Raw genomic sequence first — 26,039 nt, forward strand, 5'->3', positions numbered from 1 at the left:
AGAAGGGCTTGGAGGCAGTGTGAGGCTGAAGTCGGTCCTGGGACTTCATGGTGACAGCCATGTGGGTGTCATCTCTGGCCACGCTCCTGGCTCTTCCACCCCTCCTGTGTGCACAGGAACCAGCACCATCCAGTCCCAGCAGCCAGGAAGGAGCCAAGAGTCCAGGTAGGACCCAGTTTGCTGTTCCCCTGGGAGCTGGCTCCTGGGTTTGCCACCGGTCTGGGTGCAGCGGTCCCAGGAGGAGGCTGCTCTCCAGTCCATGCCAGAGCCTGAGGGGCTCGGGCACCAGGCAGAGAACCCGGGGGGGGCAGGGGGCTGGACTTCCTCGAGAAGCCGCAGGATTGCCAGGGCCGTGTGTTCTTCTGGGGACCAGGATGCGCAGACACACACAGGACAAACCCCATGAGCATCTACAGCTCAGCCTCCGACTGCAGATGGCCCCTTGGCCCATCCCGGCTACCTGTTGGCAGCAGCGGGTACAGGTCTGAGCCAGCATCCCCGCCCTGCCCAGGCCCTAAGCTGAGCCAAAGGCCGAAGCCCGTGCATCATGGGGATGTTGACTCCCTGTTCTTGCAGTCTCGTGGCAGCTTATGGCTGTGAGGGCAAGCCAATCCAATTATACCCCGAGCATCAGGCTCCTGTGCTCCTAAATCTGCCCAGGCAGGGGCCAACCCAGCCCCTTCTCCAAGCCCTGTGGGGAAGGCAATGCCCCAGCTCCCATGGGCACAGGGGACAGAACAGACGCTGCTCTGTGGAGCCCGGGCTTGGGGTAGAAGTGTCCATGGCTTGCCTTCAGCAGCCCTGCACATCCTTGAGGGTGTCAACAGATGGATGTTCCTCGACCTTTCCTTGGCTCTCTCCCGTGCGTGGAACACACCTTGCAGCAGCATGGCCCTGCCAGGCCTCTTCCCCATTCCCCCTGGTCTGGGGCTCTCAGTATCTCTGGTCAGTGGATCAGGGCACTGTGCAGCTGGGCTGCTGCATTGGGTCAGGAACAGGGCAGACAAGGATATGTCTGGATGAGATGGATCCTGCCTTGAGCAGGGAATGGATGGGATGCGACTTTGGGAGCGCCCTGCCAGCCCAGCTGCTCTACCACGCTCTGCTTGTCCAGCACAGCCCCTGTTCCCACCCTTGTTCAGCCTGTTCCACTTTCATTTCACCTTCCTGCAAGAGGGTTCGGGTTCCCTGTGGGGGTTGCTAAAATACCATTTGCAATTCAAGCTAGTTGTTAGGCAAAACGAGGCAGGAGCTGGTGTGAAACTGCTCCCCTGGACATGCCTTGTTGGTGCATGCTAGGGTAAGTACCTGGGTAATGCAACACTTTGCATGTCCCTACACTGAACCTCATCTGGTTCCCTTCTGACCAACATTTTTTAGAAGATTATTCTGGTGCATGTCCACAAGGGGCCGGGGGGAGGTCATGCTTAAGGGCAACCAACACGGGTTCATCAGTGGCAGGTCCTGTCAGACCAACCTGGTGGCCTTCTACGATGAGATCACCAAATCCTTAGATGCAGGGGTAGCAGTGGACATCGTCTTCCTGGACTTTCAGAAGGATTTGACACTGTCTCTCACCCTGTTCTCATTAAGAAACTGGGGGGCTGTGGTGTCAACACCCACACAGTCAGACGTGTCGCCAACTGGCTGGAGGGCTGCACCCAGAGAGCGGTGGTGGATGGGTCATGTTCGACCTGGAGGGACGTGGGCAGTGGGGTCCCCCAGGGCTCGGTCCTCGGGCCTGCACTGTTCAACATCTTCATCAGTGACTTGGACGATGGGGTAAAACCTAGACAGGTTACAGGGGTGGGCGGACGAGAATAGGATGGGATTCGACACTGACAAGTCCAAAGTGATGCACCTGGGGAAGAACACCCAGCACCATACCTACAGGTTGGGGAACTCCCCTCTTGTCAGCACAGAGGCAGAAAAGGATCTTGGAGTCAGGCAGGCCAACTGCACCTTGCCGTGCATCCACAGATGCATCTCGAGCAGGGCCAGGCAGGTGATCCTCCCCCTCTATGCGGCACTGGTCAGGCTGCAGCTGGAGTACTGCGTCCAGTTCTGGGTGCCGCAAGTCAGGAGAGACGTGGACAACATGGGGAGGGTCCAGAGGAGGCCACCCACATGGTCACGGGGCAGCAGGGCAGGCCCTACGAGGAGAGGCGATGGGACCTGAACCTGTTCAGCCTCCACAAGAGAAGGCTGAGGGGGATTTAGTGGCCTGTTATAAACTAGTCAGGGGGGACCAGCAGCCATTGGGGGAGTCCCTGTCCCCTGAGCATGACCAGGAGTGACCAGGAATAATGGTCACAAGCTGGCAGAGGTTAGGTTTAGGTTAGATATCAGGAGGTGCGACTTCACGGTCAGGGCGGCTAGGGTCTGGAACCAGCTTCCAAGGGAAGTGGTGCAGGCTCCTACCCTGGGGGGCTTGAAGAGGAGGTTAGATGAACACCTTGCTGGCGTCGTTTGACCCCAGTACTCTTTCCTGCCATGGCAGGGGGTCGGACTAGATGATCTTCTCAGGTCCCTTCCGACCATAGAAACTATGAAACTATGAAACGTGCCAGTTTTGAGCGGGGATTTGGACTAGATGTGATCTCTTGAGTTCCCTTCCAGCCCTAGTTTTCTATGATTTTTCCAAGTCCCATCAGTGAGCTGTGTGGCAGAAAGCCACCTTGGTTTCTCCCCAAAATCTCTGCCTTGTGACAATGTGATTAAATCTCTGTGCTGTGACCATTTGAGTAGGATGGGTCCAGCAGAGGAGACACACCTTTACACTATCCCTTCAGGTAACCTGAGCTGGCTCCAGTCCTGAGGGAGGGGGGAACCTGCTCCCTCTGCTAGGGGATTGGTATCAGCTACCTGGGGGAGGGGCACCTACCTGGTGGGCTGGAGTCTGCCCGGCAGCTAGTGATGCATTTCAAATTGGTTGGCTGACAGCCAACCGGAGCTGGCCTCCACTGGCCCAGGTGAATGAGGTCACAGGGGCTATATGTTAGGACTGCCCAGGAGGAGGGGGCAGCATCCATGTGGGGGACTCAGAGGAGCTTTACCATCTCAGACTGGCTTTCTTCCCCCAAAACTCACGAGCTAGAAATGGCCTGCCTCCAGAGGGAAACTTCACCGGCCTTTGGATGACACTTGTGAGTGAGCTACTCCAGATCTGGGTAGATATCTAGCTGGCAGTAACACAGATGCGTGATCAAAAGGCTACCTCAGCCACACTGTTTGCTCTTTAGGATTTCTAGGATATTGCTCAATCTTGTACCCTATTTTCACCCTACCCCTGTAATCAATAACTTTCTCCTTTGTGACCAGTGTAGGAGACTTATTGAGGGGTGGGTCTAAATTATGCCTAAGAGACCCCTTAGATCTGTGGAGTTTTGGCCCACCCAGTAAACTGCGCATCACCATCTATGTTATGGAGTGGTTGAATCCGTGTGTTTGTAATGATTTAAAGGGCTCCCAACCCCCTGTCTGTATAGTTTTTAACTCCTTGAGCAGGGACCTTGAAGCCACCCATGCTGATAAACCAGGGAACAGCAAAATATGGCCTGTGGGCCAGGTCTGGCCCACCAGGCTATTCCATACAGTTCGTGGGCACCAACAAACTAATTGTACCCTGCCCAGCCTGCATGCCTCATTCCCACCCTTGTGCGAGGAAGGCCTGAGCCCGGGCAGCACACAGCTTCCACGGGGACCTGCTTGGCTTCCCCAGTATCCAGTGGCACCTCCACGTCTCCCTGCTGTAGTGCTTGCTCTGGGCAGCAGGTAGGGAAGTAGTGGGGGTGGGGGTGGGGGAGCTGCGGTGGAGGCAAGGAGTTGGAGCTGGTTGGAGGAAGGGAGCAACATTTTTTTAAATAAAATTAAAACATGTTATAACAGGTTTTTGACTTTTAGTGTATGATTTATTTTTTTCTGGTTCAGATGGCAATTCCTTACTCCCAAAAGGAGTATTTCCAGGGGGCAAGGGGAGGGACTTGTGCTGGCAAAGGTCAGGTGTTAGGAGTGGGACTTTCGGCCCCAAGATGGCAACTGGTGGCAGGGCACCTTTCTAGAGGTGTGGCTACCCTTGCGGCCCTCAATAGTTCACCAAAACTCATTAAGCGGCCCCCCGGATGAAATTATTGCCCATCCCTGCTGTAAAGCAACTCATACTATTGGTTCCATGTAGATTCATGCTAATGATGATGCTATGTGGACATTGGTGTCAGAAGCGGACTGGCCAAGTTCGCCGATGACACCAAACTCTGGGGTAAAGCATCCACACCTGAGGACAGGAGGGGGATCCAGACAGATCTGGACAGACTCATGAAATGGGCGGATGAGAACCTGATGATGTTCAACACCAAAAAATGCAAAGTTCTCCACCTTGGGAGGAAAAACCTGCACCATGCTTATAGGCTCGGTAGTGCTACGCTGATTAGCACTACAGATGAAAGGGACTTGGGGGTCATGATTGACCACGAGATGAACATGAGCCTGCAATGCAATGCTGCAGCTAGTAAAGCAAGCAAAACACTGGCTTGCATCCATAGATGCTTCTCCAGCAGATCCCAGGACGTCATTCTCCCGTCGTACTCGGCCTTGGTGAGGCCGCAGCTGGAGTACTGCGTCTAGTTTTGGGCGCCACAATTCAAAAGGGATGTGGAGAAGCTTGAGAGGGTGCAGAGGAGAGCCACACGCATGACCAGAGGTCAGGAAAACAGACCTTACAATGACAGGCTGAGAGCCATGGTGCTCTTCAGCCTGGAAAAGCTCAGGTTCAGGGTGATCTGGTGGCCACCTATAAGTTTCTCAGGGGTGACCACCAGGATCTGGGGGAACGTTTGTTCACCAGGGCGCCCCAAAGTATGACAAGATTGAATGGTCACAAACTCCGCCATAAACTATTCAGTAAGAACTGCTTCACTGTCCGAGCCCCCAGTGTGTGGAACAGACTGCCGCCGGAGGCAGTTCAAGCACCCACTTTGAACATCTTCAGAACACATGTGGATGCTTATCTTGCTGGGGTCGTATGATCCCTGCTGACTTCCTGCCCCTGGGGAAGGGGGCTGGACTCAATGATCCTCCGGGATGTCCCTTCCAGGCCAAATGTCTATGAAATATTATGAAATCTATGAAATATGCCCATTCAGAATTGAAATGGGGGCAGTGAAGGATCAACCTGATATAGAGCTCCCATGAGGAACCTGGTGAGTGTGGTGGGCCAGTAGGGGGCGCTTCTGGGTTCAGCTGTCCACTCCCTGCGCCTGACCAACTTCCAGGGTCCAAGTGCCTCCCTAGGGGCGCCTTATGTCTGGCCCACCCCCTTCCTGGAGCACACTCACTAGCCAGCGGGTAACATAGCACCACCGCCCCGAGAAGGGACTGTCTCGGCCCTGTGTCCTCGGGGAAACACAGGCCTAAAGTCCTACGGGTACTGGACCAAGTACAGGCACTTGGGGCACTTCCCCAAGCTGGGGGCCAAAAATGAAAGTCTTCCTTAGTCCGCAGACCTAAGGGGCCTCTTAGGCATAATTTAGACCCACCCCGCAATAAGTCTCCCACACCAGACAAAAAGGAGAACTTCATTGATTACAAGGGGTAGGGTAAACTAGGGTACAGGGTTGAGCAATATCTTAGGAATCCTAAAGAGGAAACAGAGTGGCTGAGGTAGCCTTTTGATCACGCATCTGAGTTACTGCCAGCTAGATGTCTACCCAGATCTCGAGTAGCTCACTCACAAGTGTCATCCAAAGGCGGATGAAGTTTCCCTCTAGAGGCAGGTCGTTCCTAGCTCATGGGTTTTGGGGCAGAGAGCCAGTTTCAGATGGTAAAGCTCCTCTGAGTCCCCCGCATGGCTGCTGCCCCCTCCTCCTGGGCAGTCCTAACTTGTATAGCCCCTGCGACCTCGTTCCCCTGGTCCAGTGCAGGTCAGCTCCAGCTGGCTGTCCGCCAACCAATTTGAAATACATCACCTGTTACCGGGCAGATTTCAGCTCCCCAGGTAGATGCCCCTCACCCAGGTAGCTGATGCCAGTCCCGTAGGCAGAGGGAGCAGGTTTCCCCCTCCCTCAGGACTGCAGCCAGCTCAGGTTACCTAAAGAGACAGCATAAGGTGTGTCTCCTCTGCTGAGCCCATCCTAATCAAATGTCCACAGCACAGGGAGATGTAAACTTCCAAAGACCTGGCAGGCCAGACCAGCGTCTCCCGAGAGGCAGTTTTACAGCAGGGGGGAATCAGTGGTCCTGAGCTGCCCTGAGGGCTATAGGCCGCGGCCCTCTGAGATCAGCTGCATTGAAAACGGGACCCAGAGTATGTGGAGTGAGACTCCCAGCTGCCAGGGTAAGTGCAAGACGCTCCAGGCTGCGGTGATCACGGGGCCTGTCCTGGCGGCCGGAGTCTCGGCGATGCTGGGGTACCGCGACCCAGGACGGATCCTCACCCCCAGCCGCGGGCTCGCTGCGGCCCCCCGGCCTCTCCTGGGGGCCAGTGGCCCCGTGTGAACACCACAGTCCTGCACACTTTGGGGCTGATGGTGCCTGGCCAGCCCCGTTTGTCATAGATTTCATAGACATCAGGGCTGGAAGGGACTTCGGGAGTTCATCGAGTGCAGGCCCCCGCCCAAAGGGCAGGAAGTCAACAGGATCATAGGATCCCAGCAAGATAAGCATCCAAGTGTGTCTTGAAGGTGTTCAGTGTAGATGCGTGAACCACCTCCGATGGCAGGCTGTTCCTGACTTTGGGGGCTCAGACAGTAAAGAAATTCTTCCGTATGTCCAGCCTGAAATGGTCTGGCGGTAGTTTGTGACTGTTCGACCTCATCATCCCTTGGGGCGCTCCGGTGAACAGACGTTCCCCCAGATCCTGGTGGTCACCCCTCATAAACTTATAGGTGGCCATCAGATCACCCCTGAGCCTGCGCTTTTCCAGGCTAAAGAGTCCCATGGCTCTCAGCCTGTCATCGTAAGGTCTGTTTTCCTGACCTCTGATCATGCGCGTGGCTCTCCTCTGGACTCTCTCAAGCTTCTCCACATCCTTTTTGAATTGTGCAGCCCAAAACTGGACGCAGTACTCCAGCTGCGGCCTCACCAAGGCCGAGGACAAGGGGAGAATGACGTCCCAGGATTTGCTCGAGAAGCATCTATGGATGCACGCCAGCGTTTTGGTCACTTTACTAGCCGCAGCATCGCATTGCTCAAGATGCTCATGTTCATCTTGAGGTCAGTGATGACCCCCAGGTCCCTTTCAATGATGACCCCAACTCTCTTTCTTCAGTAGCGCTGCCCAGCGTAGCACTGCTGAGCCTACAAGGATGCTGCCGGTTTGTCCTCCCAAGGTGGAGAACCTGGCATTTTTCAGTGTTCACTTGTCCTTGGGGCCAACCAGGAAAGGCAGGGCCCAGGCCTCGCTGCCCCCAGCTACCGCACCCTCCACGCTGGGTTCAGTGAGGCTGCCCATCCCGGGGGCTCTCAGCTCGTTCCCCAGGAGTCGACTCCCCGTGGATGTGAGGGTTTCTCTGAGGCTCCCTGCATGCCCGCACGTGCCTGAGGAGCTGCCCCATATCCCCTCTCCTTCCCTTGCCTGCGGGCAGAGCTCTGGCCTTGCCCACCTGCGGCTGGGCTGGACCTGCTGGACGATGCTGTGCTGACTCCATGGGAAGGATGTTACTCAGAGGCACGAAAGCCCTGGGGCAGCTGCTGACACCCAACTCGAACCAGCTGTTACCCCCGAGTCCCTGCAGGACCCTGAGCAGACCCCGCTCTGCATGCACCGCTACCCCCATCCCTGGGGCTGCCTTTGGTACCCAGCACCCCCGCCTGTCCCATGAAGCCCCTGGCTGCCTGCGTGGACTCAGGCTGCCTCTAGCCCCGGGCATGGGGCAGCTGTCCCGAGCCCGGTCCACGTCCCCTGGACCCCGCTGCCTTCTGGGATGGATTGTGGCACTGGGGGCTGGAGGGATGAAGGCTGTAGTTGCTGGCCATCCTCTTCCCCAATGGATGAGGAGCTTGGTCCCTTCAGTAAGGCTGTTGTAACCCATGGAGTAGGTGCCCTCGGCCCCAGCAGCTCAGCCCGGGGAGGCGGGTGTCCTTAGGGAGCTGTGTTGCTCAGAGGGGATCTTCCCCCTTTCCTTCCAGGGTTTTGTACGAGAGGTGGGAACTGGCCCCCGTCTGTCTCTGCTGCCTCCTCGCCGGCAGAGTTCGCAGTGGGCGAGCAGGTGCTGGTGACCTGTCTCCAAGATCAGTTTGAGGAGGGCTCATTCCCGATGACGTGCGTGGAGCAGGACGGGCGTGTGCAGTGGGACACGAGCCACGTGAACTGCACGGGTGAGTTCTGTGCACAGAGGATGCCGGGGGGCTCCTGCGGGATAGGGGTGTTAGAAATACACTCGGCAGATTGAAGAAAGAGAGCAATGCCACTGTACAGAGGAAGACCCCTGCCTGCCCCCGTGCAGTGGTGGTCTTAGCCTGAGCGTGGGGGCAAGGCCCTCTCACCAGGCCCCTGCGGGGTCGGTCCCACAGGAGCATCGGCACAGCCCAGCCCCAGCCCCAGCCCGGGCTGCAGCAGCACCCAGCGCTGCTGAGGACAGTGAACCACACAGATGTGGGAGCAGGACGGGGAAAAGTTCCTCCCCAGCCCCGTGTGGCAACCTGCAAAGTGCAGAGGTCTGGGAAACGCTCCTGGCTGAGCAAAGGCATCGCTGCACCGAGATTGCCCCTGGGCAATGCTTGTGCAGCCTCTTGAACACCTGCAGAGATGGAGAGCCCCCAGCTTCCCTGACATCCGTTCCCTGCTCCCTGCTCTCATGGTGAAGAAGCCTTTCCTCACATCCAACCTAAACTGGCTGGGCCGCAGCTTCAAGCCATTGATTCATAGATTCATAGATTCATAGATGCTAGGGTCGGAAGGGACCTCAATAGATCATCGAGTCCGACCCCCTGCATAAGCAGGAAAGAGTGCTGGGCCTACATTACCCCAGCTAGATACACATCCAACCTTCGCTTGAAGACCCCCAGGGTAGGGGAGAGCACCACCTCCCTTGGGAGCCCGTTCCAGACCTTGGCCACTCGAACTGTGAAGAAGTTCCTCCTAATATCCAATCTAAATCTGCTCTCCTCTAGCTTGTGGCCATTATTTCTTGTAACCCCCGGGGGCGCCTTGGTGAATAAATACTCACCAATTCCCTTCTGTGCCCCCCTGACGAACTTATAGGCAGCCACCAGGTCGCCTCTCAACCTTCTCTTGCGGAGGCTGAAAAGGTCCAGTTTCTCTAATCTCTCCTCATAGGGCTTGGCCTGCAGGCCCTTAACCATACGAGTGGCCCTTCTCTGGACCCTCTCCAGGTTATCCACATCCTTCATGAAGTGTGGTGCCCAGAACTGCACGCAGTACTAGAGCTGCGGTCTGACCAGCGCCCGATAGAGGGGAAGCATCACCTCCTTGGACCTATTTGTCATGCACCTGCTGATGCACGATAAAGTGCCATTGGCTTTTCTGATGGTTTCGTCACACTGCCGACTCATGTTCATCTTGGAGTCCACTAGGACTCCAAGATCCCTTTCCACTTCCGTGCCACCCAGCAGGTCATTTCCTAGGCTGTAGGTGTGCTGGACATTTTTCTTCCCTAGATGCAGCACTTTGCATTTCTCCTTGGTGAACTGCATTCTGTTGTTTTCTGCCCACTTGTCTAACCTGTCCAGGTCTGCTTGCAGCTGCTCCCTGCCCTCCGGCGTGTCCACTTCGCCCCATAGCTTAGTGTCATCTGCAAACTTGGACAGAGTACATTTCACCCCCTCGTCCAAGTCGCTGATGAAGACATTAAAGAGTATCGGTCCAAGCACCGAGCCCTGCGGGACCCCACTGCCCACACCCCTCCAGGTCGAAACCGACCCATCCACCACGACTCTCTGGGTGCGCCCCTCCAGCCAATTCTCCACCCACCGGACTGTGCAGTCATCCAAGTCACAGCCCCTTAACTTGTTCACCAGTATGGGTTGGGATACCGTATCAAAGGCCTTCCTGAAGTCCAAGTATACGACATCCACCCCTCCTCCTGCGTCGAGGCGTTTTGTAACCTGGTCATAAAAAGAGACTAGATTGGTCAGGCACGATCTGCCTGCCACGAACCCATGCTGGTTTCCCCTCAGCATAATTTGTCCTGCCAGGCTCTCACAAATGTGAGCCTTGATAATTTTTTCAAAGACTTTGCCAAGGATGGAGGTGAGACTAACTGGCCTATAGTTGCCCGGGTCCTCCTTCCTCCCCTTCTTGAAAATGGGAACCACATTGGCCCTTTTCCAGTCCTCAGGGACTTGACCCGTGCACCACGAGCGTCCAAATATTCCCGCCAGTGGCTCTACAATGATGTCGGCCAGTCCCTTCAGTACCCTCGGATGGAGCTCATCCGGGCCTGCCGACTTAAAGGCATCCAGTTCTTCCAAGTGACCCTGCACCACCTCAGGGTCCACGCATGGCAGTCTGGTGCCTTGCTGCTGCCTCCCTACACTCCACTTCCTCCTCTGCAGCAAGAGAAAAAGGCTGCTTTCCCTCTTCTCTGCAGCAGCCCTTCCGGTATTTGAAGACTGCGGTCATGTCCCCTCTTTGGGTGCCGTTTCCACAAGCTGAACATGCCCAGCTCCTTCAGCCTCTTCTATGACTTGCTGTCCAGGGCCTTCAGCATCTGTGTTGCTGCCTCGGGCCCCTCTCTAACTCTCCGAGTCTCTTCAAAACTTGGAGTGCAGACCTGGACTCCGTATCCAGAGGAGGCCGAACCAGTGCAGGGCAGAGGCACCTCCCGTGTCTTGCACCTCCTGCTCCTACTGATGCCTCCCGAAACCGTACTCACACTTCATCGGTGTTTCAAGCCTTCCTGATTCTTCCCGGCTGTGCCCCAAGCCTCCTTGGTGAGGTCTGGCCTTGGTGGCCCCGGCTGTGCAGCCCACGCTCAGCCAGCCAATCTCCCCGAGCAGCTCTGCCGGGGAAGCCCGGGCTTGCAGGAAGGCCAGCAAGGCCGGCACAAGCCTCTCTCTGCCCCTGGTCCCAGCCTCTTCACACCACGTTCACGCCATGCTGCACCTGTACTTCCCTGCCTGCTTCCCCTCCCCTGCCTGCCCCTTCCTCTTCTTTCCAGGCAGCAAGCCCCCTCCCAAGTCAAGGGGACCCACCTGCGTGGCTGCACCCTCCCATCCTCCTCTCTTGCGGTACTGGGGCTGTCCCCTTCCACCGTCCGTGTCTGCATGAGCCCTTTGGGAGGGACCCTCCTCTCTCGGTGCAGACAGCACCTGGCGCAACAGGGCCACTCCCTGGCGGTGGGTGTCACATAGGCGGCACTGGAGATATTGAGGGCCACAATTTGGAGGGGCCAAATCCTTCTTTTAATTGGTCCTAAAGGAGGTGGAAAAAGGTAAACTAGCCTAAGGTGCCCAGTAATGCAGGGTAGGATGTCCAACGAGGGTTACTCCATGTATTAGGCAAACATCGCATGGTCAAATACTCCATGTATTTGGCCACGTGATTGCTGAACATGGGAATAACAGAGATTTATTATTAATGACAAAAGAAATAACTATAGGCTTTGACACAAATTTGGAACGAACACGATCAGCAAGATAATACAAGTTAATATGGGAGGAAAACAGCCAGCGATGGAGCCGGGCAGGAGCTCGTCTCGGCTCTGGTGCTGGAGCAGTCTGGCCACTCTCCTTGCAGGATCTTCTTAACCCCGGTGTCAGGGATTCCTGCGCTGGTGCCTGGATCGTCCCCATGCTGGTGCCACTGGTGTCCCAGCTGCGGGGAGCCTTTGCTGGGTGCTCACTGGTCTGGTTTTGGGTGGTCTGGCCACTCTCGTAGACCCCAGCCAGCCCTCCCGCATGCCCACCGCCCTCCCCCTCCTCAACTTTCCGGCACATGAGCATGCGGCCGGATCCATGCACACGCCACACATGCACTCCCACTGTCTCCCTGACAAACCCAGGCCTGGAGCGGTCCAGTCGCTCTCCTGCAACGTGCCAATGCACCCCGAGATGCCCCTATGCTGGTGTTTTATAGCTGTGGGCGCATGGTAACACCCCATCTTACGGCCCTCCAATCACACGCTCCACATCACAGTTGTCTTGACGACAGTCCTGCCGCTCATCACACCCCTGCCAATCACAGTTTTCCCACCAATTTTCCCACTGCCTCTGCACACGCTCGTGCCCTGCAACAGGGTCAGTGGTGCAAACGTTTATCTCTGCAGAGGGCTCGTGCAATAGCCCTGCCTGGCCTATGCACACCTGGGATGTTGCACCGATGGTACCGGGGCCATTGGGCCGAGAGCTGGGCATATATAGCAGCACACAGAGGGAACATCATCACCATCATCATCCCCCTTTGAAAGGCCCGTGTGTGCCGTGGGTGTGCACTGCTGGTGTGTGGAGCTCAGGGGTGCATGCTGGTTATTCTAGGCTGGGTGGCAGTGTGAGCTGGTGTGCACCGGGGGCAGTGCGGGGGGCAGAGGTGTATAAGTACTGCTACACATGTGTGTGGGGGGCCCCTCTACGTGTCTGTGGCAGAAAGCCACCTTGGTTTCTCCCCAAAATCTCTGCCCTGTGACAATGTGATTAGATGGGCCAGCACAGAGGAGTCACACCTCAGCCTGTCTCTTTAGGTGACCTGAGCTGGCTGCAGTCCCGAGGGAGGGGGGACCTGCTCCCTCTGCCCACGGGACTGGCATCAGCCACCTGGGTGAGGGGCATCTACCTGGGGAGCTGGAATCTGCCCAGTAACAGGTGATGTATTTCATATTGGCTGGCGGAGAGCCAACTGGGGCCGGTCTGCACTGGCCCAGGTGAATGAGGTCACAGGGGCTATATAGGTTAGCGGGGGGGAAGGAGGGTCTCCCTCTCTTCGGCCATGAGGTGAGGCAGCAGCCAAGCAGGGGAGACAGAGGAGCCTTGCCATCGGGACCGAGCTCTCTCTCACCCCAGACTCCAGAGGGGAAACTCAACCGGCCTCTGGAAGATGCTTGTGAGTGAGCTACTCGATCGGATTAGATATCTAGCTGGCAGTAACACGGATGCGTGATCAAAAGGCTACCGCAGCCACACTGTTTGCTCTTTAGGATTTCTAAGATATTGCTCAGTCCTGTACCCTAGTTTACCCTACCCCTTGTAACCAATAAAGTTCTCCTTTGTGACCGGTGTGGGAGACTTATTGAGGGGTGGGTCTAAATTATGCCTAAGAGACCCCTTAGGTCTGCGGACTAAGGGAGACTTGACTTTTGCACCCCTGACTTGGGGAAGTGCCCCAAGTGCCTGTACTGGGTCGAGTACCCGTCAGACTCTTAGGCCTGTGTTTCCCCGAGGTGTGTTTCCTTCTCGGGGTGGTGGGGGCGATGCTACCCCCAGACTAGCGAGTGTGCTCCGGGAGAGGGGTCGGCCGAGCATAAGGCGCCCCCGGGAGGCACTCGGAGCCGGGAAGGTGGTCGGGCGCAGGGAGGTGGGCGGCTCGACGCAGGAGCGCCTCCTACTGGCCCACCACAATGTCCATGTGCAGGGCCTGGCCTGCGGGATGCGGCTTGTCCTTCGACAGTGCTCCAAAACCAGGTTTTCTCCTAACAGAAAAGTGCCAGAAACCCACCGGAGACCCATATCTGCGCTTTGCCCCAGACAAGCGGTACTATGCCAGGGAGGAGCCGGTGACTCTGAGCTGCCCAGAGGGGCACGAGCCCTCACAGCCCACGATCCGATGCCTCTCGAATGGGAGCCACAGTGTGTGGAGCGAGGCGGCCACCTGCCAGAGTAAGTGCGGCCCCCCCAAACACCGTGGCCGCGGGTCCCAGTCGTGCAGCTCGGCGCTCGCTGACACCGTGCTGCCTCGGGGCCAGGGTGGAGTCTCGCCCCCATGGCTTGGGTGAGCCCGCAAGCCCTCTCTTGGGGACGGTTCTCCGTCCAGGATCCCAGGGACTCTCAGCCTGGAAATGGCTGCGTGCAGGCGGTGTCCGGAGGGGCAGTAGCACCCACATCTCCTGGAGCGTGGGGGGCGTGCATTGAGAAGCGTATGGGGTACCCCCAGGGAATGACACGTGTGAGGCACTGAAGTGCAGGGAGGGTGACAAAGGGCCTTGCCATTCAGCAGCCAGAGCCAGGACGTCAGCGTGAGCCCGGGCAGTGTGTTGCAGCCGTCTTGGATCTGTAGCGGCTGACGGGAATGGCACGCAGGGTCCGGCGGTGCTGGAGCCATTTCCCGTGACACTGTCCCCATGCTCCTTCTGCAGGAAAGTGCCAAGAGCCGGAGCCCGAGAGCCGAGGGGCTGAGTTCAGGCCAAAACAGTCATCCTACAAGCCAGGAGATGTGGTGACATGGAGCTGCCCCGAGGGCTACTGGCCCTCAGCGCCCCAGAGCGCCTGCACAAAGTGGGGCACCTGGAATGAGACTGTCCGGTGTGTCGGTGAGTTTGAGACCCCTCGAGTCACGGGGCTCCCAGGGGTCTGGGGTCCTGCATCGTGGCCCCTGCTGCACCTGGGCCTCCCTCCCACTCGCCTTTCTCCCCGCACAAGCCGTGGCGTCTGCGCTGACATCTCAGCCTCTGCTGTGGTTTGGGGGTGCCCTGGTTTGTGCCCCACGTCCAGGGCCCAGGCTCCCTCCACTGGGTAACACCGGGGCCAAGGAGCGTCAGGTGCCCGGGCCGGGAGCTGGCGGAGGGGCTGGGGGTGTGCACGGGGGCAGCCTGGGAGTGGCAGAGTAAGGGGAGAGCGGATGGGAGCAGGGGACTCATCTCTGGGGTCCCTGGGGTCTGGACTCTGGGCCTGGCTTGTGCCTGGGGGGGGAGGCAGAGCCCCGGGCTCAGCCCCTTCTCAGCTGAGAGCCCCTCGCTGGGCTGCCGTCCACCCCTCTCCTGCCCGCTCCCCTTCCAGCCCATGGCTCTTGTCCCCTCAGCTGCCCAGGGGCCCGGCTTCCTGGGAGGTGGGCAGCGTGCTGCTGGCCCTGCCCTGCCGCTGGTGGGTGGTCAGGCTGGTTTCGTCGTCGGTCGGGTCGGAAGGGACCTGAGCAGATCATTGAGTCCGACCCCCTGCCTTGGCAGGGAAAAGTACTGGGGTCAAACGACCCCGGCAAGGTGTTCGTCTAGCCCTCCTGGTCTGCTCTCCTGGTTGTGGACTGCAAAGATTATGGCCTTGCGTCCTGCTGCCTGAGTGGTGCGGGCAAAGGAGGTTCATAGATTCATAGATGTAGGGTCGGAAGGGACCTTGCAGGTCTTCTAGTGCGCCCCTCTACCATGGGCAAGAGAGAAAACTGGGCTCAAGTGACCCCAGCTAGGCCGGATGGGATGGTCACAGCCTGCCCCGTGGCTCCTGACTGCCCGGGAAGGGGGATGCGTGGGTCACAGGGGCGGTGACAAAGGCCCTTGCCATGCAGCAGCCAAAGTAGGACGTCTGTGTGAGACCGGGGCGGCTCTGTAGTGGCCGATGGGACCAGCACCCAGGGTCCAGCTGGGGCTGGAGACAATTCCCCGTCACGCCGCCCCTTGTTCCTTCTGCAGAAAAGTGCCGGGAGCCAGTCCCCAGGGACAGCCGGGCTGAGTTCACACCCAAACAGCCATCCTACAGCCCAGGAGACTGGGTGACATGGAGCTGCCCCGAGGGCTATCGGCCCTCACCGGCCAACAGCACGTGCCTGCGGTCCGGGAGCAGGAGCGTGTGGGGTGGGACCGCCTGGTGTGAGGGTGAGTTTGAGACTCCTCGAGTCACGGGGTCCCAGGGGCTCTGGTGTCCTGAGCTGTGGCCTCTGCTGTACCCGGTCCACCCTCCCACCCGCCTTTCTCCCCGCACAAGCCCTGGGCGTCTGCGCGGGCATCTCAGCCCCTGCCGTGGTTCGGGGCTGCTCTGGTCTGTGCCCCACAGCCGGGGCCTAGGCTCCCCGCACTGCATAATGCCAGGGCCAGGCGCAGTCAGGAGCTGGCAGAGGGGCTCAGGGTGCACATGGGGGGAGGCACAGGGCAGCCCAGGAGTGGCAGGTCAAGGGGCGAGCAGATCGGGGAAGGGGCCTCGCAGCGAGGGGCCCAGGGGTGTTGGTGTGCTGAGGGAAGGGGCCAAATTCAGCCCTGGTGCTGGCTGCTGCTGTCCTTCAACGGCAAACGGAGGGGCAGCTCCGGGGAGAGAGGGCAGGGAGCAGGCCGGGCGCTGGGGCAGGGGTCGTGGGGCTGAGGGCTGTTGTCACAAGGGAGCAGCTGCAGCGTGGTGTGGGTAGGTTGGAGGGCTGCACAGGGGCCCAGGACAAGCGGGGCCCACGTCGTGACACCCGGGAGGGTGCTGAGTTGTTAGGTGATGTGTGCTGGGGGGGGCAAAGGGCCTGGGGGTGCCCTACTGCTGTGGGGCATCCGGGGGGATGTGGGCTGAGGGGCTCTTAGGGAAGAGATGGCTGTGGGTGAGGGCACAGTCCAAGCAGGGGTGAGCATCCTCTCAGCTGAAGGGAGAGGGACTGGCAATGGGTGGTGCAGCTGGCACGGCCCTGGCGGGCAGCGAAGCGTCACTGGGGAGCTGTGTTGCTTAAACAGGATCTTTCCTTCCCTCCAGGGTTTTGTACGCTTAGTGGAAACCGGCTCCAGCTCATGTTTACAGGCTCCCTCCCGACCGAGCTCGCAGTCGGTAGGAGCGTCTGGGTGAGCTGTCGCCAGGAGCAGTTTGAGGGGAGCTCAGGCTATTTGCGGTGTGTGGAGAGAGCCGGGCGTCCCGAGTGGGACACGAGCCAAGTGAGGTGCATCGGTGAGTGCTGTGCGCAGACGGGTGAAGACGGGACCAGAGGGGGATGTGAGCCCGGGGCCGGAGCTCCCCACCGGAGCTGTGAGCAGGGGGAAGCCATTCACCCTCAGAGAGAGACGTGTGCTGAGGTGCAGCAGAGATTCCTGCTCTGACCCATGTCCCTGGGGCGTCGGGCCATTGCCAGGACCAGCCCCCATCCGGGTCCCCCGCTGCAGGGTGGGTATCTCCCTGCCTGACACACTCATGCCCTGGCTAAAGCCCCCTGTGTGGGGTCCGTCCACCCCAGGAGGCGTTCCTGGCCTGGCTGAGGTGGCTGATGAGGCCAGCGGGAAGGAGTGTTTCCCATTGCAGCCCTCTGCCCAAATCCTGCACCCTGTGTCTCTCGGGTGTTCCTGGGTCAGTGCCAGGCCCAGGCCCAGGCCCAGGCTCCTCCAGCAGTTTGGGGTCCCTGGTGCTTCCCCGGGTTCCTGGGTGTGAGCAGCCTGCTGTGGCGACTGGGCAGCCCCTGACGCCCCGGTGCCTTTGGCTGGATGGGTGGGGATCCGTGCAGGACCTGTCCCCGTGCACTGCTCCACCCCCAGGATAGCTGCTCCAGGTCAGGGGCTCTCGGAGCTCCTGGGAAGTCATCCCACAGCCCCAGACCCATCCCGGGCTGGCAGGACACGTTGCTCGCCAACACATGGGCCTTGTCTCTGCAGAGAAATGCCGCAGGCCCCACTGGGACCCAAGACTCCAGTTTGCACCGGACCAGCAGTTTTATAGGCAGCGTGACAACGTGAAGCTGAGCTGCCTTGATGGGTCTCCTCCATCGCTCCCTGAGATCTCCTGTGTTTGGCGATATCAGGATGGGAAGAACGGCTGGGCTGTGGGGGAAGGCTGGAGCAGATGGCGCCACATTGACGAGAACGTGATCTGTGCAGGTGGGTGAGGGAAGAGCTGCCCCTGCACTGTCGCGCTTGGCTCTCACTGCCGCAGGACCAGCTTGGGCTGCGGAGTCTGCAAGTCTCCCCGGCCAGCCAGGGCAGGGCCGTGTCCAGGGCTGGCTGCCAAGGGAGCCAGGAGGCCAAGGCCCTGCTGGGTGGGTTGTGGCAGCTGGCTCAGTTCCCCTGAGCCCCTCCAACTCCCCGTGGCCAGCTGAGTGGTGCAGGGCTGGTCTGTGGGCTGGGTCCCATGTGCAGGGCTGGTCTGCAGGCCTCATCCAGCCCAGGCTCAGTGCATGGGATCGATCCGTGGGACAGACGCCATGCACCAGATCCAGCCATGGAGCAACCCCACTGCCATGCGCTGCATCCAGTTGTGGCCCATCCTGGTGATGCATAAACTGCGGTTCGTTTCTCTGAAGGCCCGCAAAAATCACAGACACACACTCATCAGCCGGCATAAAAGGTTGTATTTGTTTGCAAACAAAGGTCAGAGCAGAGTCAGGTACTCAGATTACTCTGACAAAGCATTGGTATTTGCAAGTGGAATTTATCTTCTCTCTCCTGAGCACGTGTGCAGACACCGGAACTCTTACAGCTACTTCCGTTTCATACAAGCATACATGTAGTTACATCATTACATACATCGCATGTATCGTATAATTAGCTACTTAAGTATGCAGGGCGGAGAGGTAAATATGCATCAGCTAATTAAGCATGCCCAGAAACTACAACAGTTCGCCAAGAGTTCAAATCCCACCCCCGCCCGCTTTCAAGGACACAGATAATTGAATTCCAGCTTCTGTAATCAGCATGAGAAAGACTAGGGAGAAGCTGGGGGAGGTAAGAAACCTTGAGTAGCATTCCTTCCTATCAAGAGTGAGATGCAGGCTGTGCATTGCTAACAATATTCCATTTCTAGCACTGGGAACAGCCTGACCCTGTGCACCAGATCCAGCAGCAAAACAACCCCACACTTTTGTGTGATCCAGTGCATGGGACTGTGTCATCCAGCCCTTCATCTTCCGGAGAGAAATCATGTAATTGTTCTAAAGTCAGAGAATCAGATTCACAGACCTGCGTAAGAGCAAGCTGCACTACGTCTACCCAAGCTCTGTGCTCTACCCAAGCTCCCTTTGGTCTGTCCCAAATGGGCCTGTAAGATGGTTCCCCTGCACATTCTCCTGGGTGCATTTCGTCAGGCCCTACTGACTTGAGTCATCATAAAAACAGAGGAGCTTGTGGCAGAAAGCCACCTTGGTTTCTCCCCAAATTCTCTGCCCTGTGACAATGAGATTGGGATGGGCCCAGCACAGAGGAGTCACACCTCAGCCTGTCTCTTTAGGTAACCTGAGCTGGCTGCAGTCCTGAGGGAGGGGGGAAACCTGCTCCCTCTGCCCACGGGACTGGCATCAGCCACCTGGGTGAGGGGCATCTACCTGGGGGGCTGGAATCTGCCCGGTAACAGGTGATGTATTTCAAATTGGTTGGCTGACAGCCAACTGGGGCTGGCCTCCACCGGCCCAGGTGAGTGAGGTCACGGGGGCTATACAAGTTAGGATGGGCGAGGAGGCGGCCTCTTCGGCCATGAGGTGAGGCTGGAGCCATGAGGGGGGGACTTAGAGGAGCATAAGCATCTGAAAGGGCCCTCTCCCCCAAAAACTCATGAACCAGGAACAGCCGGACGCTAGAAAGGATCTCACCAGCCTCTGGATGAAGTGTGTGAGTAAGCTGCTTGAGATCTGATTAGACATCTAGCTGGCAGTAACTCAGATGCGTGATCAAAAGGCTACCTCAGCCACACTGTTTGCTCTTTAGGATTTCTAGGATATTGCTCAATATTTTACCCTATTTTCACCCTACCCCTGTAACCAAAAAAGTGCTCCTTTGTGACTGGTGTGGGAGACTTATTGAGGGGTGGGTCTAAATTATGCCTAAGAGACCCCTTAGGTCTGAGGACTAAGGGAGACTTTACTTTTTGCCCCCGGACTTGGGGAAGTGCCCCAAGTGCCTGTACTGGGTTGAGTACCCGCAGGACATTAGGCCTGTGTTTCCCCTAGGGCACAGGGCCGGGAGTGAGTTCATTCTTGGGGTGGTGGCAGCGACATTACCCCCAGGCTAGCGTATGTGCTCCAGGAAGGGGTCGGGCCAGACATAAGGCGACCCAGGGAGAAATTCGGAGCCGGGCAGGTGGTCGGGCGCAGGGAGGTGGGCGGCTCAATGCAGGAGCGCCCCCTACTGGCCCGCCACAGAGCTGCCAGGTCCTGGGTCAGACCCTGGTGCATCTCGCCCATCTCCTGTGTCACATAGATTTCATAGACATCAGGGCTGGAAGGGACCTCGGGAGATCATCGAGTCCAGCCCCGCTCCCAAAGGGCAGGAAGTCAGCTGGGGTCATAGGATCCCAGCAAGATAAGCATCCAATTTACTCTTGAAGGTGTTCAATGTAGGTGCTTGAACCACCTCCGCTGGCAGACTGTTCCAGACCTTGGGGGCTCAGACAGGAAAGAAATTCTTCCTTATGTCCAGCCTGAAACGGTCTTGCAGGAGTTTGTGACCGTTCGACCTCGTCATCCCTTGGGGCGCTCTGGTGAACAGACGTTCCCCCAGATCCTGGTGGCCACCCTTGATAAACTTATAGGTGGCCATCAGATCACATGGTGGCAGGGAGCAGAGCCTGGAAGAGGGCTGGGTTCGACCAGGGCTTTTCCCCTGTTCCTCTCTCTCTCTGGCAGACTCCAGCATTCAAGGCCCAGGGAATTCGGATTCCTCTAACTGATCTACCATTTACCCCTGTGGCGGGCCAGTAGGGGGCGCTCCTGCACTGAGCCGCCCATTGCACTGTGCCCGACCACCTTCCAGGCTCCGAGCGCCTCCCGGGGAGTGCCTCATGTGTGGCCAACTCGCTTCCTGGAGCACACTCGTAAGCCTGGAGTTGCCATTGCCCCCACCCAGGGGTCTGGACTGTTTTTGGCCTCTGCCCCCTGGGGTACACAGGCCTGGTAGCCCTTGAGGGCGCTTGTCCCACTGCGAGAACGTGGGCAGTTTCCTTTAGCCTGAAGCACAAGAATGAGCTTCCCTTGGTCATCTGAGCCAAGGGAATAAAAAAGGAGTCCACCACGCTTGGTACAGTGGAGACCTTTCCTGGTGACAAAGAGGAGGCTTGGGGAAGGGTGCAGGTTAGAGCTATATCACAGAATAACTTCAGAGCAAACAGTGTGGCTAGGTAGCCTTTTGCCACACTTCTGCATTACAGTAAGCTATGGTTCTAGATAAGTTTCTGGTAAGTTAGTCCCAAGGACCATCCGGAGGCGGATTGAGCTTTCCTCTGGAGGCTGCAGGTCATGGTGTGTCCATGGATTTCAAGAGAGACCCCATCTCTGCCTGGTCAGTTGTTCATGTGTCCCAATATTGCTCTCTTTGCTCATCTGGAGCCCAGCTGTGCTCCAGAGGCTGTAAACTTACGCCATGCTTTCCAAAATGGCTCTCTCCCCTCCTCCTGCGCAGTCTGGGGGTCTTTTGAGATCACCATCCTGAGCCAATCCTGGCCAGGTGTTGTTTGATGCTAGCCAATTAATTTGAACTGCATCACCACTACCTCGTGGGGTGACAGGGGCTCCTGCCCCCGCCCGCAGGCTATGAAGTTATTGCCAACACAATTGAGAGGCTGAGTTTCATAGTTTCTAGCATCAGGAGGGAACTGAACAGATCATCAGGTCTGACCCCCTGCCCTTGGCAGGAACGAATGCTGGGATCATAATGCCGCAGCCAGATATCTTTCCAACCTCCTCTTGAAGACCCCCAGGGCAGGGGAGAGCACCACCGCCCTTGGGAGCCCCTTCCAGAGCCTGGCAGCCCTAACCACGAAGTAGCGCCTCCTGATATCGAGCCTGATTCCTCCACAACCCCGGCCTTTGCTCACTCTGGCCGTGCTCCTTCCTTCCCCCCCTGCACCTCTCTCCAGGGGGGATCTGGCCACAGTGACCCTTTGCTGCAAATAATGAATCCAAGCAGGCCTGGGAGGAGATGCAGCAGGGAGGGGCTGCAGGTCCAGGGGTTGCTGCTGTCACGGGGGCCCTGGCAGGTGCCTGCAGCCAGCACGCGTGTGCGGGGCGGGGGGGTCTCTCCATGCGCCGTGTCCTGGCTGCAGGTTCCAGTCCCCTCACGGGCTGTTGCCCCGTCAGCACTGCATGGAAAAGCATGAGCTGTGCTAGGCTGTGGAAAGAGCTGGCTGACAGCAAAGGAACCGGGTGTATTTTGACCCGAGCCGCCCCTGGGCTCAGCACAGACATGCTGGTCACACATCTTCTGTCCGGGCCGCCATCAGTGAGCCTGGCCTCTTCACCTCTCCTCGCCCCCCACCAATGCCCCTGCACAGGGGTCAGGGCTGGTCTGACTGCAGCACCCTTCATGGCCATGATACCTGTGGGGTGGGGAGTAACCCCTATGTGATGTTTGTTCCACAGACAGCCCCCAGTTCATCACTGGGACACCAGAGATTACACCCACTAGCATCAGGCTCGGGTGGGGTTGCACACCCGCTAAGTCCTGCCTGAGGATTTCAGCCATGGAGGTCACATGCCTGCCGGCTGGAGCCCAGGCCAACCCCTGCCAGAGGCCAGCAGACAGCACAGGGGAGAGAACAGGAGGCCGGGCTGGGACACTTACCTGCAGCAACCTGCAACCCTTCACCCTTTACAACGTCACCATCTCTGCACGCTATGGGGCTACCAGATCCTCCCCCAGTGCTGTTGTCTACACGCAGCTGCTCAGGACAAATGAAACAGGTAAGGGGTGGGGGGTGAATCGCAAGCCGTGGGTGGGAGCTGAGGGCTGTGTGCAGAGCTGGGGCAGGGGGAGCAGCTTAGCACGAGATTGCTGCACCCATGTGCAGGGGCAGGGGCAGGGCAGAGCAAGTCTTCTCTTACTTTGGCTACCTGGAAGGAGCTGAATGAGCCCCCAGCTCCTGGTCCTCCCTGGAGAAAGGGCAGAGCCCAGCCACAGCTCCCTGGCCTGCAGCTCTCCCCATGGTGCTGAGCTGTGGGTGCTGGGCCCGGCCCCAGGGCCTGGGCAGTGACCTGCCGTTCCTTTGCGCTAGCGCCAGCCCAGCCCCAGGTAGAGCCGAGGGACCCCAGCACCGGATCCCTGCGCTGGAAGCAGCTGCCGTCGTGCCACGGGGACATCCTCGGGTACCAGGTACTGGGCAGTGGACTCTGGCGTGTGGCCCAGCCAGGAGCGCGGTCTGCGCCGGGGGACAGGGACGGCGCAGGGAGAGGTGGCAGGCGCAGTTGAGCATCTCCCAGGAGGCCGCAGGCGCCACTTGCTGCTCTTCCTGACATGATAAGACTGACCCACCCACGGCGTGTCTGTGCTGTCCATGATGCCCAGAGGCTGCTTTTGCCGCCGCCTTCTTCTTCTGTGTGGGAAGAAATAATGGTCCTGCCAGCGCCTCGTGCTGCTGCGTGTGGCCTGGCCCAGCCCTTCCCTGGGTATACCAGCAAGCAGGCAGCCCCCTGGGAGGTGTCCTGGTGCAGAAGGGCCATGGGATAGCGCTGGCTGGGTCCCAAGGTGGACCCACCATGCTGCCCGTGCAGCACAGGGCTGTGGGTGGGGGGACACTGCCTCCCGGCCCCGGGGACGCCGTGGGGTTTGCTGCCCCAGCTCCTGAGCGGCAATCGGGGGCAGGCCTGAGTCCTCCCAGCGCTGCGCTCTTCCCTGCAGCTGAACATCACCGCTTGGCGAGAGTACGACAGCAGCTTCCTCGAGGGACAGGTGGTGCAGGTGAACGCATCGGTCACTGAGTACAGGCCTCCCCGTTGGAGACCCGGGACCAACTACACGGTGACAGTCCAGGGCCGAACGGCCGCCGGCCTCGGGGAGGCATCGCAATGGGCCTTTGAAACGGAGATTTCAGGTAATGGCCTCTGCCCCCGGAGATGTCCCACTGGGGTGGGAGCAGCCAGAGCCCCCAGCAGCCCCCAGACATCTCCATGGTGGCACCTGCCTCCTCTCTGCTGTGCGGGCCGTGGCATGTGCATGACCCAGTAGACCACGCAGGCGTGGCTCTGAGCCGGAGGCAGGGAGAAATCCTGGGCACGTGCTTCCCTTTTGAGGAGCTCTGGTGCCCGCGGGGGCAGGTCTGGTTCAGCGTGTCCGCTTGGGGAAAACGCGGGGAAACGTTCTCAGCAGCTCTCCTCAGCTCTGCAGCTGCCTCCCTCTGGATGCCAATGGGGCCCAAGCCTGGGCGCCTTCCAGAAGCAATAGCTTCCTGCTCGGGCAGGCGTTTAGCAAGCACAGCTAGGTTGGGAGGTGGTTTCATTTATTCTCTGCTTGATTTTTGTCTCGTTTATTCTCGTTGCCCTTTCAAGTTGCTCCCTTCTGTTACGGTGAGACACCCTCAGCCTGTGCTGGGAAGGGCAGCGTGTGAATGGCAGAAATAAATGGAGCAGCCCCTGGGCCCATGTGATGTAGGAGGTCAGGGCTGGATCTTCCCAGGTCTGTGAATCCCGGCGGGGAGGGAACAGGCCTCTGCTTCCAACTTAACCCACTCCTCTGGGTCAGGACGGAGCATCACTTCACCACCCTCCTGGTGAAAGAGTTTTTCCTAATACCCAACCTCAACGTCTCTTGCTGCAGCCTGAGCCCATTGCTCCTTGTCCTGCCATCTGCCCCCACTGAGGACAGTCCAGCTCCATCCTCTTTGCAACCAAGGAGAAGTCCTTTCCCTTCTCCCTTTTGCCTTTATTGCCTGTTTTGACTGGAAGCCCTTTGGGGCAGACACTTTTTCTCCCCGGGGGTCTGTGGGTCTAGCACCATGCGCCTGGTCTTGGTTAGAGCCTCTCTCACAGCGGTTCTTTGAATTCGAATCCCCTGTCATCAGACTCCAGCCCCCCATATAACTCCTGTGAAATGAGTAGCGCCCCATTTCAAAGATGAACATACCTGTCACAGTGCTTCCCTCCTTGCGGGGGGTGAGATTGGGGAGGTGGGGGATTCTCCAAACAGGGACAAACCTGATCCTGTGCTTATCTGCTTATCTCCTCACACCTCAGGACACCCTTCAAAAGATCTCCTGGCGCCCCAGGGTGCAGCTGGGTTGAAAATCACTGACCGCAGCTGACTTCCTGCCCTTTGGGCGGGGGGCTGGACTCGATGATCTTCTGAGGTCTCCTCCAGCCTGAATGTCTATGACATCTATGAATATCTATCACTGGTTGTTGAGCTCCCCACTCTGCCTAATGATTGATAGCAGGTTCAGGCTTGATATCATAGTAGTTTCATACTTTCTAGGGTCGGAAGGGACCTGAGCAGATCATCTAGTCTGACCCCCTGCCATGGCAGCAAAGAGTACTGGGTCAAACGACCCCAGCAAGGTGTTCATCCAGCCTCCTCTTAAAGTCCCCCAGAGTAGGAGCCTGCACCACTTCTCTTGGAAGCTGGTTCCAGACCCTAGCCGCCCTGACCGTGAAGTCGCGCCTCCTGATATCTAGCCTGAATCTACCCTCTGCCAGCTTGTGACCATTATTCCTGGTCACTCCTGGTCATGCTCGGGGGAACAGGGACTTCCCCAGTGCCTGCTGGTCCCCCCTGACTAGTTTGTAACAGGCCACTAGATCCCCCTCAGCCTTCTCTTGTGGAGGCTGAACAGGTTCAGGTCCCGTCGCCTCTCCTCGTAGGGCCTGCCCCGCTGCCCCCTGATCATGAGAGTGGCCTCCTCTGGACCCTCTCCATGCTGTCCACATCCCTCCTGAAGTGCAGCACCCAGAACTGGACGCAGTACTCCAGCTGTGGCCTGACCAGTGCCGCACAGAGGGGGAGGGTCACCTCCCTGGACCTGCTCGAGATGCGTCTGTGGATACATGACAAGGTGCAGTTGGCCTTCCTGACCGCGTCCCCACACTGCCGGCCCATGTTCATCTTGGAGTCAATGATGACCCCCAGATCCCTTTCTGCCTCCGTGCTGACAAGAGGGGAGTCCCCTAACCTGTAGGTATGGTGCCGGCTGTTCCTCCCCAGGTGCATCACCTTGCAGTTGTCTCTGTTGAAACCCATACTATTCTCATCCGCCCACCCCTGTAACCTGTCTAGGTCTGATCATAGCCTGTTGCTTCCTTCTAGCGTGCCCACATTCCCCCACATCTTAGTGTCAGAGTGCTTTTTACCCCCTTGTCCAAGTCACTGCTGAAAATGTTGAACAGTGCGGGCCCGAGGACCGAGCCCTGGGGGACCCCACTGCCCACATCCCTCCAGGTTGAGAAGGACCTATCCACTACCACCCTCTGGGTGCGGCCCTCCAGCCAGTTGGCCACCCATTGGACTGTGTGGGTGTCGACACCACAGCCCCTCAGTTTCTTAATGAGAACGGGGTGAGAGACAGTGTCGAAGGCCTTCAGA

General features: G+C 58.3%; 1 protein-coding gene across 1 annotated transcript; it reads left to right on the forward strand.

The window, feature by feature from the left end:
- Positions 1–24,765, forward strand: LOC149867887 (uncharacterized). The gene is made up of 11 exons (XM_090037190.1): positions 1–165; positions 8,125–8,313; positions 13,588–13,767; positions 14,244–14,417; positions 15,507–15,689; positions 16,540–16,728; positions 17,424–17,645; positions 22,112–22,432; positions 22,744–22,841; positions 23,367–23,559; positions 24,698–24,765. Exons 1-11 carry the CDS (start codon positions 48–50, stop codon positions 24,763–24,765), a joined length of 1,935 nt encoding a protein of 644 aa, XP_089893316.1. The 5' UTR covers positions 1–47.
- Positions 24,766–26,039: the final 1,274 nt, after the last annotated feature.

This window comes from Crocodylus siamensis, chromosome 3, assembly GCF_052110815.1.
Source record: "Crocodylus siamensis isolate JL-2025a chromosome 3, ASM5211081v1, whole genome shotgun sequence".
In the NCBI taxonomy this organism is placed as follows: Eukaryota; Metazoa; Chordata; order Crocodylia; family Crocodylidae; genus Crocodylus; species Crocodylus siamensis.